Below are 22,505 nucleotides of genomic sequence, written 5' to 3'. Positions count from 1 at the left end.
ATCATAGTATGGATTATGAGACAATTTCCGATTTTAACAAAATTTACGCAATAACTAAGTAAACCTAAAAATATACCTCGCTACCGTTGTAAAATCGGAACACACTGTATATTAAAAGGCTTGATGGACAACTGAGTATTAAAATTGTTTTCCTGTCTTCAAACCAATATGATACCTATAAAGTCCGCGCCACGTTTTTGTATGCTATTTAATGTATGCAAGGATAGTTTAAATTTTACGATTGTTAGCGTGCAATGCTTTAGCCAAGGAGGTCTAATAACTTATAAAACAAGCCTTATAAACCTATTCAAAATCATTAAGGTTCAAAGATTATATGCTATAGCTAATAGTGCTTACCAGGTGGTATCTCGTAAAACAAATTGTCAGGTATAGTTCTATGGAAAGCGCAAGGGTCTGCATTTCTCATTCCGCAGAAAGCAATAAGGAGGTTGATTGCCACGGGCCCGACGAGAGTCAATGCTAAAGTGAAACTAAAATTTTGTATAAGAATTTTGCAAGCAAACTTGGCACTTCCGAAACAGAAGTAGGCTGCTGCCACTTGAATTAATGCGACCCACAATGCTGAGGTCCATATCGCGTCCAATTCGAATATACCTCCGGTGACGTCATAGCCTATGGTTTCGTCATCTCGGACTACTATTAGAACCTGTGGAAGAAGATAATTGTAAGTCCTATCAGTATATATTATGCTAATGACATTGTTTTACCAGTCTCTTTCTGCTATTTTGCACTGGAATGTTATCAGATAAGCTATCTTGTATTTCATTATGAAGTGATTATTCAAGGCTCACAGATTTCGCCGTTCCGAAAAATACAGATGTGTTATTTAAACCAATTAATATTTAAAAACATACTTCGGCGTCTAGACGTAATTTACACAAATATAGTAGGTACGCATCTTATGAATAGGCCATTATTCAAAAGAATTAAATGTAACGAACCTCGTTAACGACATACTGTCTCTCTCCGAAGGCTTGGCTGGCGTGAGTGAAAAAGGTAAACGGATTGTCATTTTGCATATGCAGCGATATTAAAATGCATGCCATAAACACTATAATCTTCCAAACAGACAACACCCGCTGAGTGTAGTACCGAGTCCTCTTGAGGTTGTCGCGTAGTTCCTGCAGCACCGTAAAACTAAAACGAAACCAAAAGCCAATTATAAAACTAGATCAAGAAGTAAAATTTGTTCCAAAATATATATATCGCCACATCTAATGACATATTCTTAAATCATCTCTAAGCCCAAAATTTGGTTTAAAAACAGACTCTACATTATGGTTTATTCATCAATATCAAAATTATTACTACTTGATACAAATGATCTCACCATAACTTTTATTGTAGGTGTCAACAAAATTCTCCCAGAAGCCTAGAGACACTAACACACATGCAACTGGTATGGTCCATAGAACTGGCGTTCTTTCCATAAGAGGCCAAACAACAAACGCCGTGGCTTGTGCCGATATCGCCAATACATCCAATATCAATTTTATAGAAAACTTAGAATCCATTCGGTCTCTCGTGAAAATGTTTAGCAATGCAGGGATAGCGCACATGGCGTTCATCAACATGGCTCCTTTCACAGCGTCTAATTCTGGTAGAATTATTAATACAAGTGCTGCTATTCCTATTGCTTGTAGTGTCTCTGTTATGAAAGCCTGGAATAATATTGTCAATGATAAACATCAGAGTAAATTGCAGATTTTATCAAAAGTCTATTATGACTTAATGGTTTTAAGCAGAGTGAGAAAAAGGCTATATCTTGACTGATTGTTACTAAAAATGCTGAAACTTAAATCAAAATAGAGCAGCAATAAAGTACCGAGTCCCTCGTGTTTAGAGTAGTATACGTTCACAATACTTACAATAATAAACTGTGTTTTGGTTGGTTTCTTGGCAGTTTTGAAGAAGCATATCCTGACGGATCTCAAAAACACCCCTAACTCCGGCACACCGAATACAATAAGTGCTGCCCATAGCCATGTTATTCTTTCTTCTAAACTGTGTACCGTTATGAACTGTTGGTCTAAAGCTGAAGTCCACAAAAGAGGAAATTATTACCGTGAGGTAAATATATGTTATACGTTCCATCATAGAATCCATCTAACAAACACTTTAAATAAAAATGCAAACATATATTGTTTAAAAGGTTGGACCAATATTGTCGAGTTCTACCTAACTGAAAAAACAGCAATTCGATAAACTACGTTGGCAGCTAATACTGATCCGGTACAATTGTATGCAACAGGTCCTAACTATTTAGCTGTAAATACTTATTATAACTTACCAAGTCGTCTATTGCAGTGAGTAATTTGTCTGTCTTTCTTCAGTTGTGACGTAATAAATAGAAGAGTTCCTTTAGCTATGACTGCGGAACCCAGTACTGCACAAAAAACCAATATGTAGGCAAGCACTTTTAAGATTTTTACGCTTGTTTCTATCCAATTTTTTGTGGCCATAGATCCACTCTCCTTTTTCACCGGAATCTCTCGAAATAGATTCCATCCTTTTGTTTCTTGTGCAGTTCTTTGACTACAAATAAATAATAAAAATAATTACAAATAAAAATCTATAAGTGACTAAGTCTAGTCTAGTAGAAATATAAATATTGGAAACCCAGAAGATTCCAGGTTCAATTTCCAGAGATTTGATGTTCGTTATTTTTTAGTTTTGGGATAGGTACTTGATTATAAGTTTAAAAATAGGTTAACAAAATGGCCGTATAATGTGTTCTTCATGGTTCTTCATTGCCTTTACTTTTAGAGCTTGATTTTTAATATTCTATAGGTTCAAGAGTCCATCGGAATATTAGTATTTATACTTTATTATCTACAAGGGTTTTGGATTAAATTAATTAAACAATACCGCTATCTAAAAGTGACCGTTATCTACTAATAACACCCACACTGAGTCAACCACATATTTGCAAACTGTTGCAATACCAATGACGTCACGACGACTTTCTAATCTAAAAAGGTATGCAAGTATGTACTATACATAGATATTCTAATTTAACCTTCACATTTTACAAAACAATGATACAGGAAATTAAACATAGGTATTCCTATTGATTAAATTTTATCAATATTTGATCAGACATTGTGATGCGTACAGAGGGAAATGGCTACCTGCATTATCTTTAATAATAAAGGCGTGCCTATGTATGCATGTTTTTTTTATTTATTAATTATTCAGAAGTAAACCGGTAAGTAAGATAAAGGTACCTATTTCAGTCATATACGCCATTGCTCACAGACATATGCTCTTAAACACATCTAAGATATTAACATAAAATTGTACAGATGAGGCCGCATTTCCATTCCATAAGTAGCCTGTATGCACGCTTGGACTGGTATGCAACTAGAATAGTAGAAATGTAAACATGCATGCAAGCTGTAATTCTAATGAAGGTAGTATTATATGGACATGCAAGTGTGACATGATAGCTGCAAGCAAGCACTTCCACAGTGAAAGCGCGGCTTAAGTTAAGGGAAGTTTTCGTGTATAGAAACTGTTATGTAAAATTACTGATAAAACCAAAGAGATCGCGTTGTAGCACTGCAATAACCAATTATTACTAATATAAATCAGTACAGTTCAAAATCTTTTACATTCTTCAATTAATCATGTCCTGTGCCTAATACAATGGTGCAAAAACTTATGTAGGTAGGTACGTCCGTCTAGATATAAATAAAAAATGTTTTGAACTACAAACATTACACTTTGCTAGTAACAGCGGCTACATTTATAAAAAAGATGCCACGTACCACTTTGTAATTTAAAAAACCTAAATGGGGTTGTTATTTAGAGCGGTCGCTGCTGTCCTTGTCATTCAGTTGTATAAAAATTAAACAGGTACATATGAATATACGTACCTTTTATACAACTGAATGAATGAGCTCTCTTTTGTATCAGTATTAAAGATGCAACGGTAGCAGTTTAGCCGGATATCGGATATCCGGCCAACCTTAAAGCCGTATTGCCGGATATTCGGCATATCTAAGCACTTAACATACACTTACTCATTCATGATAGTGGTGCTAACGTGGTGAAGAGTGTTCGTTTGGCTAAGTAGGATTCTGCTAGATGTTTTATACATACGTTTCAAAGAGCTATAAGGTAGTCGCTCAAAGTCCAGGCTGAAGTGACAAGAATGATTGCTACTCGAAGACGACTTGTGACTCATTATACTTATTAATAACTAAATAAAAAAAAACATTACCTAAAGATAAATAATTTAATATTCGATCGGGCGGGTACCCGAATGCGCTAGATATCCGCTAGAATGTGCCGGATAGTGTTTAGGCAGCCGGATAGGCCGGATACCGGATATCCGCTTCATCTCTAATCAGTACCCATTTCATAGCCTTAGGTATGTGCTGGTTAAACTTAAAGTTTCCAAACCGATAGAGCAACTCGGACACGAAAGTGGAATCTAGGTACTTTAAGAACAAAATCGCATTAATCCTGCACCCAGTAACATTGTCGCCTTTGTTAAAAATCAAACCATCTGAGATTTTTGGTAACCAGTAGGAACTGTGTAGGTGTTCAGGATTTGTAAAAGACAAAACCACTTACTCTATTTCATCACCGTCATCATACAGCGGGGTGTATTCTGTATCTGAATCCTCAGAATCGTCTGCTAACTTCTTAAAACCTGGTGTAGTTGCGGCCATTGTGCCTTATCTTATAACTGGAACAAGAATATTGTATACTCCATATTTATCACACTGTACACCTTTTTCACATTATTCTAATATTTTTTTTTAATTATTCATGCTTTTGAAAAGGTTAAAGTACAAAGTTTTCACTATGCGTTGCCTATTAAAGCAAACAATATCGACGGGTACTCATTTCAGTATACCTCAAGAGGCATCGTGAAACAGGCGCTACATATAGACGCAAATACGATACAAAACCCTTTTGTAATAAAATATGTTATAATGTTTGTAATTAAATAAGTTACAAAAAATCACTAATACATACCTTTAATGTAGAAACATAATATAAATTAGCCACAAACTTAGCACATATTAAATATATCCTTGCGCCAAAAATTAACAAACAATAACAGATATACAGAAGTGTTATCGCCGAAGCAGTGACGGAGTTAATAGGCTAGTGTTCACAAAGTGGCTGCTCAAAGCGTAATCCCAATATCAATCGACGGTCATTATCATATCGTGTTGATTAAATTGTTTATCAATCGCCGATCACTCTAAACAAAACTGCGATTTGAGTATTCTTTTCATTATCTAGCACAATCACATCCTTGATTTTTAGTTATGTTTTTCATGTAAATAAATACCTACTAATAAACGTTCATTTGTTGTAAAATTTAATTCCATAGCTGAATGTATAACAAAATTATAATTATAGGCCATTTATCAGCTTTGCACGCATCTATGTCATATACTGGTCAATGGGAATCAGTGGCAAAAGTTCCATATAAACCGATTCTTGCCGGCTTCCCTTTCGTAACTTATGTAAAATATAATTTTTATTGGAACGAATTGTAGATCGCATTTATGCTTATTAGTAGTACCTATATGTTGGTCGGATTCCCATTAGGAAAATGTCACCTTTCGTCACTGCTGGTCCTGTATATACCTATCAGTCTATTTACGAGTTTTGATAAAATCCTTTTTAAGAGATGTTTTCATGGGTACACGCTATTAATTATTACAATTGCTGATGCATCAGTGATAAACTATGTGTGTGTAAAAAAATTACACACACACACACATATTATACAGTCGCGCCTTTTATCCCCGAACGGGGTAGACAGAGGCGCAACTGGTGCACCCACTTTCTGATGAGTATATTCCATCCCATGATGTGTCAAGGGGCGAACCTATCGCCATGTCGGGCACCGATTCCAGAATCCGAGCCGATACTGAGTTTAAAACCCTATATCACTTTACCCAACCCGGCGATCGAATCCGCAACCTCAGAACTGCAATCGTGCCATAACACAACTACGCCACTGGCAGCACAATTTAATATGCAAATATATAGATTTTCATTACTTTGAATGGCGGGACCAGCTTGACGTTCGCCTAATGGTAATCGATACGACCGCCCATAAACAGTAGATACACCATCCAATATCTTAATTTACAAAGTATTGTTTGGTATTCCATTGCGCTCGTCATCTTGAGACATAAGATGTTAAGTCTTATTATGTCCAGTAGTTACACTGGCTATAATGTTCTTCAAACCGGAACACAATAGCGACTATACACTGCTGCTTTGCGACATAAATAGACATTGCAATGGTACCTATATAGCTTTGCCCGTATAGATTAGGTACTGGTAAATAATATAACCCCATGTTTGATAACTTTCGCTTTTCTACGAAATAATATATCAATAATGATGCATTTCTCACTATCAGCTACTACTAGGTACTTCCCAGGCGAATAATGATAAGTTGAAATAACTCCATAATTCCCATGATAAGGTAACTCATTTAAAATAATAAGAAAACAATACTAAGTATACAATCCTAATTTAATAATGATAAATAAATAATTTACACACAGGAATACTGTCATTACATTGATAATGCATTATAAAAGGACATCAGTCGTGTTTGCACAAAAAGTAAACAATCACATTCGACAGCAAGGATTGCACGTTCCATTCCCGCGATATCATTCATATTTGTGTGATGCGCAAATGTTTGTTAGGTCCCAGGACAATACGAAGTTGCATTACATGTACCTATCTACTGTTTAATAATTTGAGAAATACATTTAGTTACGCATAATTACTATTTGAATATAGATTATAAGTACATATTAGTAACAATTTCTAATATGCCGGAATAATGTAGCTCATAATTAGTACTAAACCATAATATGATATCCTACTGAAAAATTAAATACCATTGCCACCAATCCACATGAACTATGTAAAACTAAAGTAGATACCTACATTACATCTATTCGAAAATCAGTCAAAATCCAAACTTGGCATTTTCAGGCATAATTGAGATTTGTATTACTACTAAGTTGTAAATTATCATCTATCATATATTTAAGTAAGTAAGAAATATAAGTTATTCGATTGAAGGTTCAAGACTGAACGATTTAAATTACATGGAGAATTCCTTGTCTGGAATATTCTATATATTCCTTTTAATTTATTATCTTACAATTAGTTCTCATTATCATTACCGGCTAATTTATTCGTACTATAATCTTGTCCTTTTTCATAGTCAGATGTGTCTTCGTGTTTAGAGAAGTTACCCATTGAAACTTGTGCTATTGTGTCCACAATACTTGAAGTACCCAAATATGAGTGGCTAGACGGCGGTACTGAGCTCACTAAATCATCAGTCTTTGTGAGTTTCATTGCCTGTTCATACTCCGACATGTAATCTGACAATGTTGCCTTTTAGTCAACTCGAGCATTTGATTCAAAAATGATTCTCCTCCAACTCTTGGCGGTAGACTAAAATCTGTTGCTTTCATTTCGCCAATATCAGATTTAGAAGTGTCTACTTTGGAAGAACTAGTTTCTGTGTGTTTCGGCATATCTGTATGCTCATGTTTTTCAGGCTTTCCTTTGCCCACACTCCCAAAATCTGGCGGTAAGTAATCTTTACTATTTTTAATCAAATCATGCGGTGATTTCAATAAATCATGCGGAGACTTCATCATCATGTTCTGATCCAATCCAGCTTTCGAAGATATTGGACTACTGCTTGACAACGGCTTTAATAATGACTCTTGCATTTTCATCAACGACGGCGACAAAAACATATTATTGGCGGCTAAGGTAGACTTGGACATAGGGTCAGGAATTCCCAAAATACCTGCACTGGAATATTTACTTGCGGAGAATAGAGCGTTCGCTATGTCAGCAGAACTCATCATAAGATTAGAAGCTATGCTTGCAGGAATAGGAGTTGCAGAAGTGGTACTGGTAGCAGTACTGTTTGAGGTTTTATCAAAACTGCCAATACTGTTTGTTAAATTCTGTAAAGACGCTGCATAAGATGGCGGGTCAGGCAGTTTGCTGCCTGACAAACTCGCCGCCAAACTAGGCGTCATGCTTGGTGACAAACCAGTAAGCATGCTGTTAGCTGCGGCTAAACTTTCCAATCCGGTAGGACCTAACGGGAGAGACATGTTAGCAGGTCCTAGTCCCAAAGCCATACTAGTCAACATATCTAATCCCGTGGGATATGATGACGGTAGGGTCGGTGTTGCTGATTTCGACGATGATTTTGAGGATGATAGTACCGGTATATTTAAAGGGGGAGTTTCAAACTTATGTGGCGAACACGAGCCAATACCAGATGACACATTTATCGGCGGAACACCTGCTGGGCGACTGACCATTTGCTGCAATGTACTAACCGACGGGAAGTTAGGTACAGATGTAGTCTGACTCGGTTTTGACACGGGGATAGGTTGGGGGACTGCTAATAATGCATCCAGATCCATTTTGTCGTCATTCTCCGACGAACACCCTAGTTCATCGCGTATGAAATGCCATAACAAACCATCACTCTGTTCTCTTGGGAATTTTGTTGTCAGTGTGCATTTCAATTTATCTAAATATGATATGTCTGGTTTAAAATTTTCTTTGAAATTAACAGAAGCGTCGTCCGAAAATGTCGAATAATACTTTATGCTCTTTTTAATTTGTTCCATGGCATGAGTTGACAAATGACTGTCGTGAAGCATATTGTATTGTAATAATAAAGGTCGCGGATACTCAGTAGGCCTCTGTTCTGGAGGCGGCATTACCCAGAAAAATGTCAGCGATGACTCCAACACTGGACTCTCTGGATTATATGGTGCTGAAAAAAATATAACGTAAAAATTTTTTTAAACAATTTTTTAGCAATTTAATTTGATTTTCTAAGGAATTTAAGAATATACATACAACAAATAACACCAATGCAAGGAATGTACAATATTTCAGATGGTCCACGCAACTTTATTTGATATTCAAGTTGATTGTCGCAATCTCGGAGACTTGGCATCGCAGGATTCGTCGGGTGAGAATGGTACCACCCAAGAAGTGTTAAACCAAGTTTCTCAATCTCCATTTGAATTTCAAGCTCGACTAATACACGGGGCCTGTTATCATTCTTGCTAACAAGACATGGAAATGTGTGCGTTATCATTAAATCTGTAAAAGAAAAACAACATTTTTGTTTTGAATCAAATATGTAATCATATCACACCCTTCAATGCACCTGTTACCAAATGTAATAAAAAAAATATCTGGAGTATTTATGAATTCAATTTCATAAATAGGCTTGTAACTACAGCTGTTATTGCAATATGAGTGTTAGATTATTATATAAAGAGGGTATTAAATTAACAACTACACTTGTAGAGGGTTCTGTTCCGCAAGCGATTCTTGTTAATCATAATAATATAGAACTCTTGAAATATTGCTGCCAGTGTGCTTTATGCATCTGGAAATTCTTGCATATATATTTCTGCAAAATCTAGTGCTAGTGTAAACTTAACTTTAAATAATATTATATGTTAGTTGTTAGTTTGGATTTCATGGATAAGTAATAATAATTTAATTACATACTGTGATTGTTCAAATCCCAAGTGCCAGCAAGGTAACCATAAACTTCCTCTTTTTTCAAATGACAGTGTATATCAAGCACAAGGTTTGCATTTGAGCTCACTGACACTAAGAATGGTTGAATTTTTCCTGCAGATGAAAATGACACTGCTTCTATTAACATATTTGCATCACTGGAAAGATCAAACAATAACAGATTACAGATGTGAACGCAACAAATTTTATGTATTTAATAAATTATTTATTATTAAATTAATTACATGTATAACATTGGTGAACTTATTGACATTTATGAATTCTTTTGTTATTATCTCATACAATATTTAAAAAGTCAATAGTATAGATTTTGTAATAAATTAGGCATGACATATATTTATAAAGTGTAGTAACAATACTTTTTAAGGATTTTTCTTGAAAAACTTGTATTATTACTATCACTATACCATAAAACACATAAATCTGATCGGGTAGTAATGTCAAGCCAATTTTTGAATACATAATATCATTGTGTACTTACTGTTGCATCATTCTATTAGGCACAGTATTGTGCTTCATGACAATTCTCTGTGGTGGAGGCTCCGTGGACTTTCTACTTCCATCTCTGTTTCTTCTGCAAAATAACAAAATACCATACAATGTAATCACCATTTACCAAGTTACGGATACAACTATAACTCAAATCCATAAATAAAATTAATAACCAACCATCACTGTGCATGTTTTCTCTCTGAAGTTGTTTTTTGCGAAGATAAGTAGCTTTTATTGTGTCAAGTTTTTTTCCCCGATACTTGACGGATGCCCATCCACAGCCTGATCGTTTATCTGGGTTTATTATGCGTTTACAATGTATCGCCCATGCTGAGGGCGAGCAGAATATTGTTTCTGTCTCATGAGATTTTATTTTACCATCTGGCTGTAAGTCTCCCACAAATTTTTGACCCTGTGAAACAGTTCATAATAGTGGGAATATAATTATTATCTCTATTTTAACTTACCATGACAATTAGGACATGAATTTATTCCACAATATGTGAAGTTTGTTGTGGGACCAGTTTATGAAGGGTATTCAGTGTTTGATTCTCATACACAAATTTATATGTACATGACCTTATATTCTTTATGGGAATTTTATCATCTAGGTATTTTTGACTTCATAAGCCAGGTTTTTACTATGACAGGAAATCTGATCATACTTAAAGGTCATATTCACGAGTAATCTATACAATTAAATAAAGATGAAGAGTTTGTTTGTTTGAACACAATAATCTCAGGAACTACCTGGTGGTTTCAATTTAAAAAGTCTTTTACTATGGGATAGCACATTTATTATAAATTATTGTATTATAAATTAACATTGATTTCTATAATATCACATAACATTTTGTTTCATGTAATAAACAATCATCATTTTAACTTACTAGATATTCAATAGTCATTGCAGCTATGCCAGGTTCTAGCATTTTGTCTTCCAAAAGCATCTGCAAAGTGACTCCTCTTCCTGGCATAGATTTGTTTCCAGTAGTTTAAATATTAACTGAGCTTCTTTATAAAATAAAATAAAATGTTTTAGTAACTAATTACACTTATACAGCTCAATTCAAATTTGTCCATAAAAATCACTGGTTTTGTATGGAGGCACATATGCATGCGTTCAGCTTTCCGCGACAAACAGGCATAAAATGACGACAAGTGTGTTTTTATCATGTGCATACTAATGCCAATGTTCAGCACTGTACTGCCACATATAGTGCTGTTCCTGCACGTTCAGCAATGTATGCAGATAGTCCTGCAAATGAAGTTGTAATTTGCAGAGGCGGATACATTTGATTTAATTAGAGTATTAATGTCTTCAACCAAATTTCTGTTTCTACAAAGAGGGCTGACCTACTGTAATTTGTGTTTTAATTTATTACATTCTAGTTTTTCTTCTAAAAGAAGAGTAACAATAAAAACATTGAACATGGAGCTCTCCAAACTGAACTAAATGAAATTAGTTTACTGTAGGCATGTAATTGCTTCTTAAGTCATCCAGCACTGTATGCGGCAGATTGGAGCAAAACTGTATAAGTGTAACCAAAATTGTTCAGCAAAATGTGAATAGACCTAAACAAATGTAGTTAGTCCCTTATTCATCACATAAGCAAATATAGTTTCACTTATGATATTTATAGGTTAAAATGACTGTAGACAGACCTACTTATTAAAGAAAACTGTATAATTATATACTAATAACTGTTTATCACTTTGTTTTTTCTTTCTGTTTTAAAAGTTTGTATTTGTTCAGATGTCAAAAGAATTAAATGAAAGGGTACAATAAAAACCTCATCAGTGAATTCTTCTCCACTGGCCACATCTTCTTTGTCATCCTCAGCGGTTTCTTTAGGGGGTTCACTAGATTTTTCGGTTTTATTGTCGTCAATGGGATTACTCGTTGCAGCCTCAGTTTCAATAGAAGTATTGTTATAAGTCGAACCGGACATTAGGGCAGCTGCTAGGTGAGACGATTGCAGATCCATGTTAAATGCTATATACTGTTATTTATGAACGTTAGAGTATTCTTAACTGAATTAACTAACACCTCTTTTCATATTTATTATGGCTTGAGAGTTGAGGCTTCCACCTATTTATTTATAAACTATATTTTATAGATCAAGAATGACAAGACAATCAACCAGTGTTGCCAACTCTTTTTTCGCGTAGTATATTATTTACTCTATGGTTGAACCTTCATAAATTGCTGTAATGCCGGCGCCACACACAGTATAAATATTTAAACACTTGTTTGAACGGGTAGCACGGGTATTTGCGTATTTGTGCAAAGTTTGTTTAAATGCTTGCGTATTTGCCATTCGGTATCGGTTTTTCGACCACGCATCAAAGCGTTCAAAGTTATCGAGTTGCCTAAAGGAGAACCGATTATATGGAAACCCAATGAAAATCTATTGTTATCTACATATCTTAGAATTTTTCATAATGTTATGAATTCCAAACATCAAGTATTTTCACCACGTTTCAGGTTTCCTTCGTTAATTATTTTAGTATATAACTTATTCTGTATTATTTATTTTATTGGCCACACTGTCAATACATACTAATGTGAAAAACTGCGTGTTTGTTCGTATTTCCTCAAGTAATTTAATTTAACTACCGAAATAACATAACTAATGGCTATTGTAAAGACACCAGTGCTCAAAGTAATATTGTGTGGCGAATATGGTGTTGGAAAAAGCTCGTTGTTTCGGAGGTTTATTAATAATACATTTGTCCCAAACTCTGATAGAAGGTCGACATTGGGACTAGATCACTTCGAAAAGTTATACCAAGTCGCAGATAAAGACGTCAAGGTTATTATTAATTATAACATTAGAAAGAACTATTTAGTATTTATATAAATCGTAATAAAGCAGTACCTACCTGGTAGTTTGGTTTTACCATATTAGGCAAAGAAAAAGTATTAGCTCGAGTGTCATTTAATGAGAATTCTAATTCTCATTAAATTTAAAAGAATTGTGCAATTTAATGTAATTAGTTTAACATTTTTTTATTTACCAGTCGGTCAACGCAATGAAGAAATTAACTTCACCAGTTAATTTCTTCATTGCGTTTCATAAAAAATGAAAAGCAAAATTAAAATTACTTAGATAATTGTCATAATAATAATTAAATATTAGTGATGCATTATTATGATGTTATCGACTTTAAAAATGTAGCCAAATAATATTTTAAGTTAACACTTTATTTTATTATATTAAGTATATACCTAATATCTTTACCATAATATTATTTTATTCTTTTAGTTACAGTTATGGGATACTGGAGGCATGGAAAGAATTGCATCTGTTACATCAAGTTATTACAAATTTGCTGAAGCAGCAATTTTAGTATTTTCTCTGGACAATGCATCATCATTTCATGTTCTTAGTCAGCATTTACTTGATATTGTCACATATGCAGAAAATGCAAAAATATTTTTATGTGGTAATAAATCAGATTTGGAGGGCTCATCACCTCAAGTGACAGATGCTGATATTGAGACATTCTGGTACCTACTTTGCTTTTTATTCTTGAAATAATAAATGATGCCAAATAATGTAATTCAAATTATTTTCTAATTTTGTAGTGAGCAATGTCACAATCTCATCAGTAGTACATACAAAACATCATGTAAGACTGGCAAAGGTGTTGAAGAAATGTTTGCTGACATAGCCTTGCAGCTTGTGGAGTCAAATAGATCAAGAATTGAGTTACAGACATTGGATCATAATAGTTTCAAGATATCAAACCCGGATCAGCCCGAAGAGCCAGCATGTAATTGTTGACTTAAAATTACCTACAATTTGCATCAAAGCTTCACTGATTGCATGTTTTTGGTTATTTTTGCTGTTTTCCAGGTTTAGTCGGCAATGTGCGGTGACATTATCAGAATTCATAAAACAATGATAATTTTAAAACAAATAAAATTTATGCAATGGCCTAAAATATTTTATCTGACATTTAAATATTATCACAAATTATTATTTAATGCATCATCTATTTCATATACCTGTATTAAGTTATTCTGAAACTAGTTTTAAGTTTACAACACTGACAAATAAAGCTTTAATTTGATTTGATAATTTTAAAAATGTTTTTAGGAGTATTTGACTAAATAATTTTTTATGTGAAATAATAAATGTGTGTATCTTGTATCAATGATACACATATTTTAGTGTGTTGTCACTGGAATGTAAAAGTAAATTACAATTAATTCACTTGTGTGTATGTGTTACCTTATAGTATCTAATGTTTGCAATTGCATTCCAAATTTTTTTACACAAGCCAATCGTAAATTGTTATAAAAATTAAAAAATAAACCATACTCAATGAGTGTTTCATTTGTGTAATTCTTGTATTTTACAATCATTTTTAAATAAGAATTTACAATATCAAAACCATAAAATATTTAATATCACACAGTAAAGTCTATGACAATTGCATTACTGTAATACATACTTACTAATAAGCTAGTGGTCAACATTGAATATATTCTCAATATTGTAATGAAGCAATAATAATTATTAAATTGCAAAACAAAATTTAAGAGTAGTATTGTATCTGTTACATGTATAATAGAACTGTGACAGCTTCAAAGTGATATATAAGCTTTCTTTCTATGGAATGCCATATAAAAGTTGTAAATTAAATGGAGCAAGCTTAATGCTTCTGTGTTATTGCTACTAACTAAAACTGGCATAAATTTTTCATGTTCAGTAAGGTTCAATGATGTTTAATCACACAATCTTTTTTTAATAATGATTTGACATGAAGCTGCTAATTATGTCATATAACATATTTTTCCAAATCTTTTAAAATAAATAACAACAGATCTCTTACAATATTATTATGTAACAATATCACGAAGTTCTAAAATCTACGAATGGATTTCGTTGGTCGCTACATTTAGACCATTTTATTGATGTACTTAGTGTTGAGACCATTGGATTGTTTTGATGTCTATGCCTTCTTGAACCATTTCCCAAAGTGGGCTCATTTCTCTAAGTCGCTCCACATGTCTAATTGTCTTTTCAGCTGTATAATCCACTTCATCGACTGTCGTAAATCTTCCTAAACCAAACCTGAAATAGCACAAACTTTTAACCTGCTTCTGGTATGTAATTAGTTTTACTTCTTGTGAATTTACATTTAATTAATATTTACACAAGTGTAATTTAGCATATATTGCAATGTTTACCTTATTGAACTGTGTGCCAAATCTTCATCTGCACCAATGGCTCTTAATACATAGGATGGCTCAAGTGATGCAGAGGTGCAAGCTGATCCACTTGATAATGCAATATCTTTTAGTGCCATAAGAAGTGATTCACCTGTATAAAATAATAAGTGCAATTTAATGAATAATTGAACCTATTAGAAGCCATTTTTTTATTTGACTTACAATGCACTAGACTAATTAACCTATTCTAAATTGAAATAAATAATCTGCAGATTTACTTTCTAAAATAAATGCAATGTAAAGTCAATTTAAAAGCACTATTATGTACTATATACATACCTTCGACATATGCGAATGAAAGATTAATACATCCAGGATAAGTTTGTGTTGCATCGCCATTTCTTATTACATGTGTTAGCTTTGAATATATTTTATCTAAAAATCGTTGAGATAGTTTCTGCATCCAAGCATGATCATACGCCATTTCACGCTCTGCTAATTCACAAGCAGCTCCTGGAACAATAGAAATGGCAACACTTCATAAATCTTTGCTTTCTAATAGTTAAGATACTAGATAATTTTCAAATTATGATAATCACTTATAAGTATGGCGATAGCCGTCAAAGACTTTAAGATAAATAATTGGACTTTACATTTTTTTATCAATAATTTAGAGTCACTTTGTTGTTATTTACACTTTTCCAAAATAAAAGGTATTCCTATAGTTTAATCACAGTCTATATGTGAGCCAAATTTTATCAAAATTCTTTCAGTGGTTTAAATCTTTACTTCTACCTTATATACAAAAGTTTTCCTTTCCCTTTAATATATGAGTAGTGTTTTATAAAATTTGATATTAACATTAAATAGACAATTTAACAAGTTACCCAGTCCTACAACTAGGGGAGTCGGCACTGTTCCACTTCTCATGCCCCTCTCTTGACCACCTCCACTTTGTATTGGTTCAACTTCGCGACTCTGGGTCGGCTTCTAATGTATAAAGCTCCAACACCCTTTGGTCCATAAATTTTATGTCCAGAAATAGACATTAAGTCTATATTCATTTTATTTACATCTAAAGGTATTTTGCCAAGTGCTTGTGCTGCATCAGTGTGGAAAAATACTTTTTTGCTCTTGCAAATTTTACCAATTTCTTCAATTGGCTGTCTTACACCTACAAAAATTAGATATTACATCCATTAAACAAATACCTTAATATATTTCACAATAGTTTCAACTGCCTGCCTGATGTATATAATAATAATAATAATAATTTTGAAAATTACATCATTTAACACTTATAGATGTGTCACTCATTGGCGGTAGGTCTCTCATATGTGAAAGTCTGCCTGGGTAGCTACCACTGTAATGCCTATATCTGCCGCCAAGCAGCAATGTGTAGTCATTGTTATATTCCGGTTTGAAGGACATTGTAGCCAGTGTAACTAATGGACATTATAAGACTTAACATCTCACATCTCGGTATGGCAAGCGCATTGGAATACCAAACAATACTTTGTAATTCAAGGTGTTGAATGATGTTTCTTTTGTTTATGGGCAGTCATATCACTTAACATCTGTGAAACAGCAAGTTTGACTCGTCATTTTAAAGCAATTAAAACAAAAATGAATCCATTACAACATAACTGTATTACAATTTTGATTCAAGGCATATTATGTTACCTTACCTATCTCATTGTTGACAGTCATTATGGACACAAGACTTGTTTCAGGAGTGAGAGCCTTTTCTAGGTCTTCCAATCTAATTATTCCATTTTGCTGGACAGGTAGATATGTGATTTTATATCCTTCTCCTTCCAAAGCACGACATGAATCAAGCACACATTTGTGTTCCTGTAAGATATAATTTAAAATATAAATAGTTAGCCAATATTACTTGTTGAGTCTTATTATTTATTGAAATTTTCAGTTATATTGATAGTGACAATATTGATAGAATTATAATATCTTACAATTTGTGTGGTGACTACATGCTTTTTCCTAGGTCCATAAAAACGAGCTACTCCTTTGACTGATATGTTATTAGATTCTGTAGCACCAGAAGTGAATATAATTTCTTTAGGGTCAGCTCCAATCAAGTGGGCAACTTGTTCCCTGGCTTTTTCAACAGCTGCCTCACTTTCCCATCCATAGGCATGTGTTCTCGAATGTGGGTTACCATGATAACTGACCAAGTATGGTAGCATAGCATCAAGTACCCTTGGATCCTGAAGTAAATAAATTATATTATTGAGAGAACTTAGCAAATTGGATACACAAACTGTGCCAGATAATAATATCAGAAAAAATATCACACTTGAGGGAAATAGCAATGTGTTATCTCTTGATGGATTTCCTCTTGACAATATTTTCTGGGATGTAGATTAATTTGTTAATATATAAGGCATTGTGTAATATATGATTTATAAAACATTACCATTGGTGACGTAGCTTGTACATCAAAATAGAGTGGCCTGCCAATTTCTTCATGCTTCAGCGAGTACTTATCATCAACTGTAATAGAAGAACAACTTTATATATGTAAAAATAGTGAAATTATTAATTAAATATTATAAATTAAGAATCCATCACCAATTCACAATCGAGATTCTCTAATTTCTGAGAGACCATAAGATGACGCAAGTTTTATTGTCACGTTTTTTATATTTATTAATTACTTTAATGAGTTTTAAATTACAACATGATAAGGAATGTAATTTGTTAGTTTCTGATAGTGAAAAGTTAATACAAACAATGTTAATAATAAGGTCGAAATATCCACACAGAATACGATAAAGATTCATGTTTACCCGCATCGGAAAACAGTCGGGGTCCTTGGAATAATATTAATACGCGCTTGTCTTGAGCTTGTGATGTCCATTTTATCAATGTTTTTGAAAGTAAAGGTATAGTATTTTTTGTGAAACGAAACATTGTTAATTATTGTATTTATTTTTCAGATTGCTTTAATTCCACCACTTGTCGAAGATTGAAAGGAGCCTTTTGCCGAAGTGGGCTGTCAATCGTCATCTGTCAGTTGATAGTTGTCATTGGTTGTCATTTGTCACTTGTCAGCAATGACTAAATATCAATGAAAAAAGAGCCACAATTTAAAAATTGAATTGAAATGATAAAAGAGAGATATGCTAGTACCGAAAATTTTGTATCGACATCGAAGAATTAGGAGAGACAAACAAGCCCCAAAAAGATCAAATACGAAAGGGGTTAGGATCTACCATAATATAAATATAACAAATCATAATATAAACAAACAAACTGAAACTGATTTATAAGTAACAATTGGACCTACTTATGCAAACAGGAACCAATACACACATGTGCCAAAATCGAGTTAAGTATGTAGAGAGCTTTCAAAATGTACCTTCTATCCTCTCTGTAAAGATCAAAATGATATGACAATTTTTACTGAACAAACCGTTTTCAACACAAGTTTACCAACCCACATAACACTAGTTGTTCAATAAACTAACAAGATCTAAGCCCCATGGTAACCGGAAAATCTAAAAAATCTACGAAATTGTTTTGTTTTACAAAGAACCATCCCATAAGACTCACATGATTTTTACGTCAAGCTTGACGGAAATGCAAATATAGAAGACGATCTGGAAGGTTTTCGGGTCAGTCTGATTTTGAAGTAGAATAATATTTAGATTAAGTAATTTTTGATATTCCACAAAACATTTTAATATAAGAATTTTTTATTTTACATAACTATTGTACTACGCTATTGTATTGGGTATTACCTGTAAAATAGTTGTATGTGGAAATAAACAAAAATATTTTTTTCAGTAAAATATATTAAATAAATATGACATTTTATATTTTTATTATAGAATTATTCCAAGATAAAAAATTAACAAGAGATCAATCCACACAGAAATAGTTTTGCTAAAAGGAACCATTGAGTTATTTTTAAATTCCTTAATTATGTTAAATGATTTTCATCAATATTATATTTGTATAGATAGAATAAAGTATTTTTACAATATTGTAAATATTTTCGTCCAAAATAACAAACAATTGTCTTGTATACAAAAATTGGACAAAACAGCTTTTTCTCAAAACTATCATTGTGTGGGTTGATTCCCTTTGCGTAAGTAGGTCCAATTGTTAAACAAAGCAGTACCTGTTGTGACAAACATCCAGTTGTGTTTGATCTATATATGTATGTTGCACTATTCCTTGCTAAAAATTTAACTTACAGATTAAGATATTTACTTAATACATGATAAATGGAATAAGATAGCGTAGCCAGCAATTGTTTGGTTGGTTTTATTTTATTTTATTATTATGCTCTTTGATCGAGAAACACAACTGTTTCAGCAAACTAAAATCAATGACCGTAAAAATGGTGGTTAAGATAATCAATTATAATAATTATTTGCAATAACAACAATATGATTATGTATCTATTTCCGTGCATGCAAAGGTTGCTCGAAACATAAGACCGCCAATTGTAAAAATATATCTTACATTTCATCTTTATGTTGTTTCTTTTATGTTTATCTATTCTTTTACATAAAACAATGCTAATTTTATTCATAGCAATATATTAAAGTAATATTACTATTAGGTGAAGTATATGTCTTTTTTTGTTGCGTTCCAAATAAGCTTTGAGTAAAAGAGATAGACATATATATTGACAATTCTGCGTCGATTTCCCTAACATAAATATAACTTATTCATATAGCTAACTATTGAGGCCTGTCCTCTTTATATTTAGTCATTGCTATAGACAAAAATAATTGCTTTCTTCGAATATGGCACTATTTCGTTTACTTCAACACACTGGGACCGCCTTGCGGCAGAAACGCCATTTATTACAGCCCAGTCAGAAAGTACATGTAGTGTCAGACGATGTAAACAAATCTTCATAAATATTGAATTTAAAGTAATATAATCATCTACTCAATTGTTGAATGTGTTTATTAGTGTATTTGTTAAGTTTCAAAAATGACTCAGTGTTGTGTGGAAGAATGCAAATCGAATTCACGCAAGAAAGACCCCGAAATATCTTTTCATAGGTTAGTAACTGTTTTTACCGAAAATTAGTAAATATCTTTCTATATTTACTTTTTGGATGTGTTTTTATCAATTAAAATTATATGTGGATCTTGTTTGATAAGCTTTGAACCCTTTTAGGCGTGATTTATATCCATTAAAATCATTATGTTTGTTTATTAATATGTACCTGGAGAGTTTACTACGTTTGACATTAATACTGAAAAGATATTTTATGCCTATCATGTAAAGTTCATTTTGCATTAGCAATAGATGTGGCAAAAAACGGTCTCGAAAGAGAATCACTTTTGGTAGCCGTGTCCCTCTCGCACATGTTGCCAACGTTTGTTACCTTCTAAATTAATAATATTAATGGCAGTATTAGTACATAAATAAAAATCTATATTAGACTACAGTAATAAAAATAAAATAAAATAATATTGTCTGCTTAAATCCTTAGATCCTATAACTTTATTATGTTACAAATTTAATAAATGGAATTATTATAGCAGTCGTATAGTAGAAGTTATTGTAGTTTACGTTTCGGCAACACCGTGAACTGAAAAAATGAATTAATTCTATTGAACAAAATGGCGTTTGTTTACATTTGTGGTTTGATGATAAAGAAGGATTGAATAACTTTTAAGCTAGCTTTTTTTTATATCGTAGAAGTTACTGCGTAATTATGGTGAATACTTGTGTTGTAAGAGGATGTAGCAAGAATCCTATCCAGGTTGGAATATCCTTTCGTAGGTAAGTTTTATTGATAAATTGTGAATAGTGTAACCATATTTTTTATATAGTGGATAAGATTATCCTATTATCTTTGTTTATATAATGTTTGATATGAGACGTAAAGGGTAAAAATTAAAAATTTGCAATGTCTTTATAAGAATCGTCACGTGATGTATTTATTACACTAAAATATGTCAGCTCAATGATTTTTTTGTACTTAACAGCAAACTGTCACTTCACCTTATCGGCCCATTCATGATATAGACAAATATATATGCTATGCCATCTAAAGATGCAGTAAAACACCATATTTATTAATAAATTAACATTTGCTGTCTGAATTAATTTCTCACAAAGTGTAAAACCATGCATCATTACTAGTTATTATATTATAGTCTAAATTGCGCGTTCTTTTTCAGGATTCCAGTTAATAAAGAGTGGAGGGCCTTGTGGGTTGATGCCATGAACCTTGACACTAATGTGACAAAAACTGCATGTGTTTGTAGCTTACATTTTACTGATGACGCGTATTTAACAGTAGCTAAGAATAAGTCAAAGCCACAAGCAGTTCCTTCAGTATTGCCTAAGGTAGTATTTTGTGTTAACATACATATATTGTAAACCAAAACTTTGATATATTATAAATATAATATGTTGCGAATGCACAAGTTACTGTCCTGTACATCATACAATTTAGCTCAAGGGATGTCTCATGTTTCTATGCATTTTATATTATGAATCTTAGTTAATCTTAGTCAAATTCATATAACCGAATGCTTATAATTTTGTTATATCCATTTGTCAAACCTTATAATATCATAATTTGTACAACCTTCTCAAGAAAATAGTACGTAATATTTTTCCATATCTAAAGTTTGTTATGTTACAGATAGTTTCCAGAAAGCAAAAATTTACAGTTCTGCGTATTCAAAAAGTTGAAAGGAGGATCTTTTGTACATACTTCATATTCTAGTCATATCACAGTAGGAACTTCTTATGAACGAAGAGGACCTTCTAGTAAACGGGATGATGTAGAAATTTCTGGTGAACCGCCCAATAAAAAAAAAAAAAAAACAAAAACGAAGACTCAAGCAATAAATATTATATATTGGTTACCCATTGTGTTTTATTTCCTACAATGTTGGTTACAGATTTAGAAATCTTTAAATCTCAAATTTTATCGCATTTATAATTAAAACGGTAAGTGTAATCTGTACAACAATAAATAATTTTGTCCTATATTTTAATGTCTCATTGTCACCATATTAGACAAGGACACAGCTACCAAAAGTATTATTCCCTTTGAGACCGTTTTTCCGGCATCAGTCAGCTCTCCAGGTGTACGTAGTACATATTAACTCCATGGTTATAGAGCACACATCAATATTGATTATCCAGAACGACAAAACTTAGTAAATTTTGAATATTTTTTTTAGATTACCAAAAA

At 32.8% G+C, this 22,505-nt stretch overlaps 3 protein-coding genes and 1 pseudogene across 3 annotated transcripts; 1 reads left to right on the top strand and 3 right to left on the bottom strand.

The window, feature by feature from the left end:
• Positions 1 to 328: 328 nt before the first annotated feature.
• Positions 329 to 5,198, bottom strand: LOC119192250 (chitin synthase chs-2-like). The gene is made up of 7 exons (XM_037446075.1): positions 5,011 to 5,198; positions 4,603 to 4,717; positions 2,312 to 2,556; positions 1,890 to 2,056; positions 1,330 to 1,682; positions 963 to 1,158; positions 329 to 667 (listed from the first exon to the last, which is right to left on the bottom strand). The coding sequence occupies exons 2-7, from the start codon at positions 4,698 to 4,700 to the stop codon at positions 344 to 346; spliced, it is 1,383 nt and encodes a 460-aa protein (XP_037301972.1). The 5' UTR covers positions 4,701 to 4,717; positions 5,011 to 5,198; the 3' UTR covers positions 329 to 343.
• Positions 5,199 to 6,516: 1,318 nt separating this feature from the next.
• LOC119192249 lies at positions 6,517 to 12,274 on the bottom strand (annotated as a pseudogene).
• Positions 12,275 to 12,655: 381 nt separating this feature from the next.
• LOC115445074 (ras-related protein Rab-30) lies at positions 12,656 to 14,446 on the top strand. The gene is made up of 3 exons (XM_030171161.2): positions 12,656 to 12,932; positions 13,386 to 13,630; positions 13,709 to 14,446. Exons 1-3 carry the CDS (start codon positions 12,753 to 12,755, stop codon positions 13,905 to 13,907), a joined length of 624 nt encoding a protein of 207 aa, XP_030027021.1. The 5' UTR covers positions 12,656 to 12,752; the 3' UTR covers positions 13,908 to 14,446.
• A 5-nt stretch (positions 14,447 to 14,451) lies between these two features.
• LOC115445072 (cysteine desulfurase, mitochondrial) lies at positions 14,452 to 18,349 on the bottom strand. Its single transcript, XM_030171159.2, is given in 9 exon segments — positions 14,452 to 15,203; positions 15,320 to 15,452; positions 15,641 to 15,814; positions 16,189 to 16,273; positions 16,276 to 16,475; positions 16,990 to 17,155; positions 17,275 to 17,529; positions 17,739 to 17,815; positions 18,112 to 18,349. Coding segments are annotated over 9 exon segments (1,368 nt in total). The 5' UTR covers positions 18,236 to 18,349; the 3' UTR covers positions 14,452 to 15,049.
• Positions 18,350 to 22,505: the final 4,156 nt, after the last annotated feature.

This window comes from Manduca sexta, unplaced genomic scaffold (assembly GCF_014839805.1).
Source record: "Manduca sexta isolate Smith_Timp_Sample1 unplaced genomic scaffold, JHU_Msex_v1.0 HiC_scaffold_2520, whole genome shotgun sequence".
Classification (NCBI taxonomy): domain Eukaryota; kingdom Metazoa; phylum Arthropoda; class Insecta; order Lepidoptera; family Sphingidae; genus Manduca; species Manduca sexta.
This window is presented reverse-complemented; position numbering and strand designations above follow the sequence as displayed.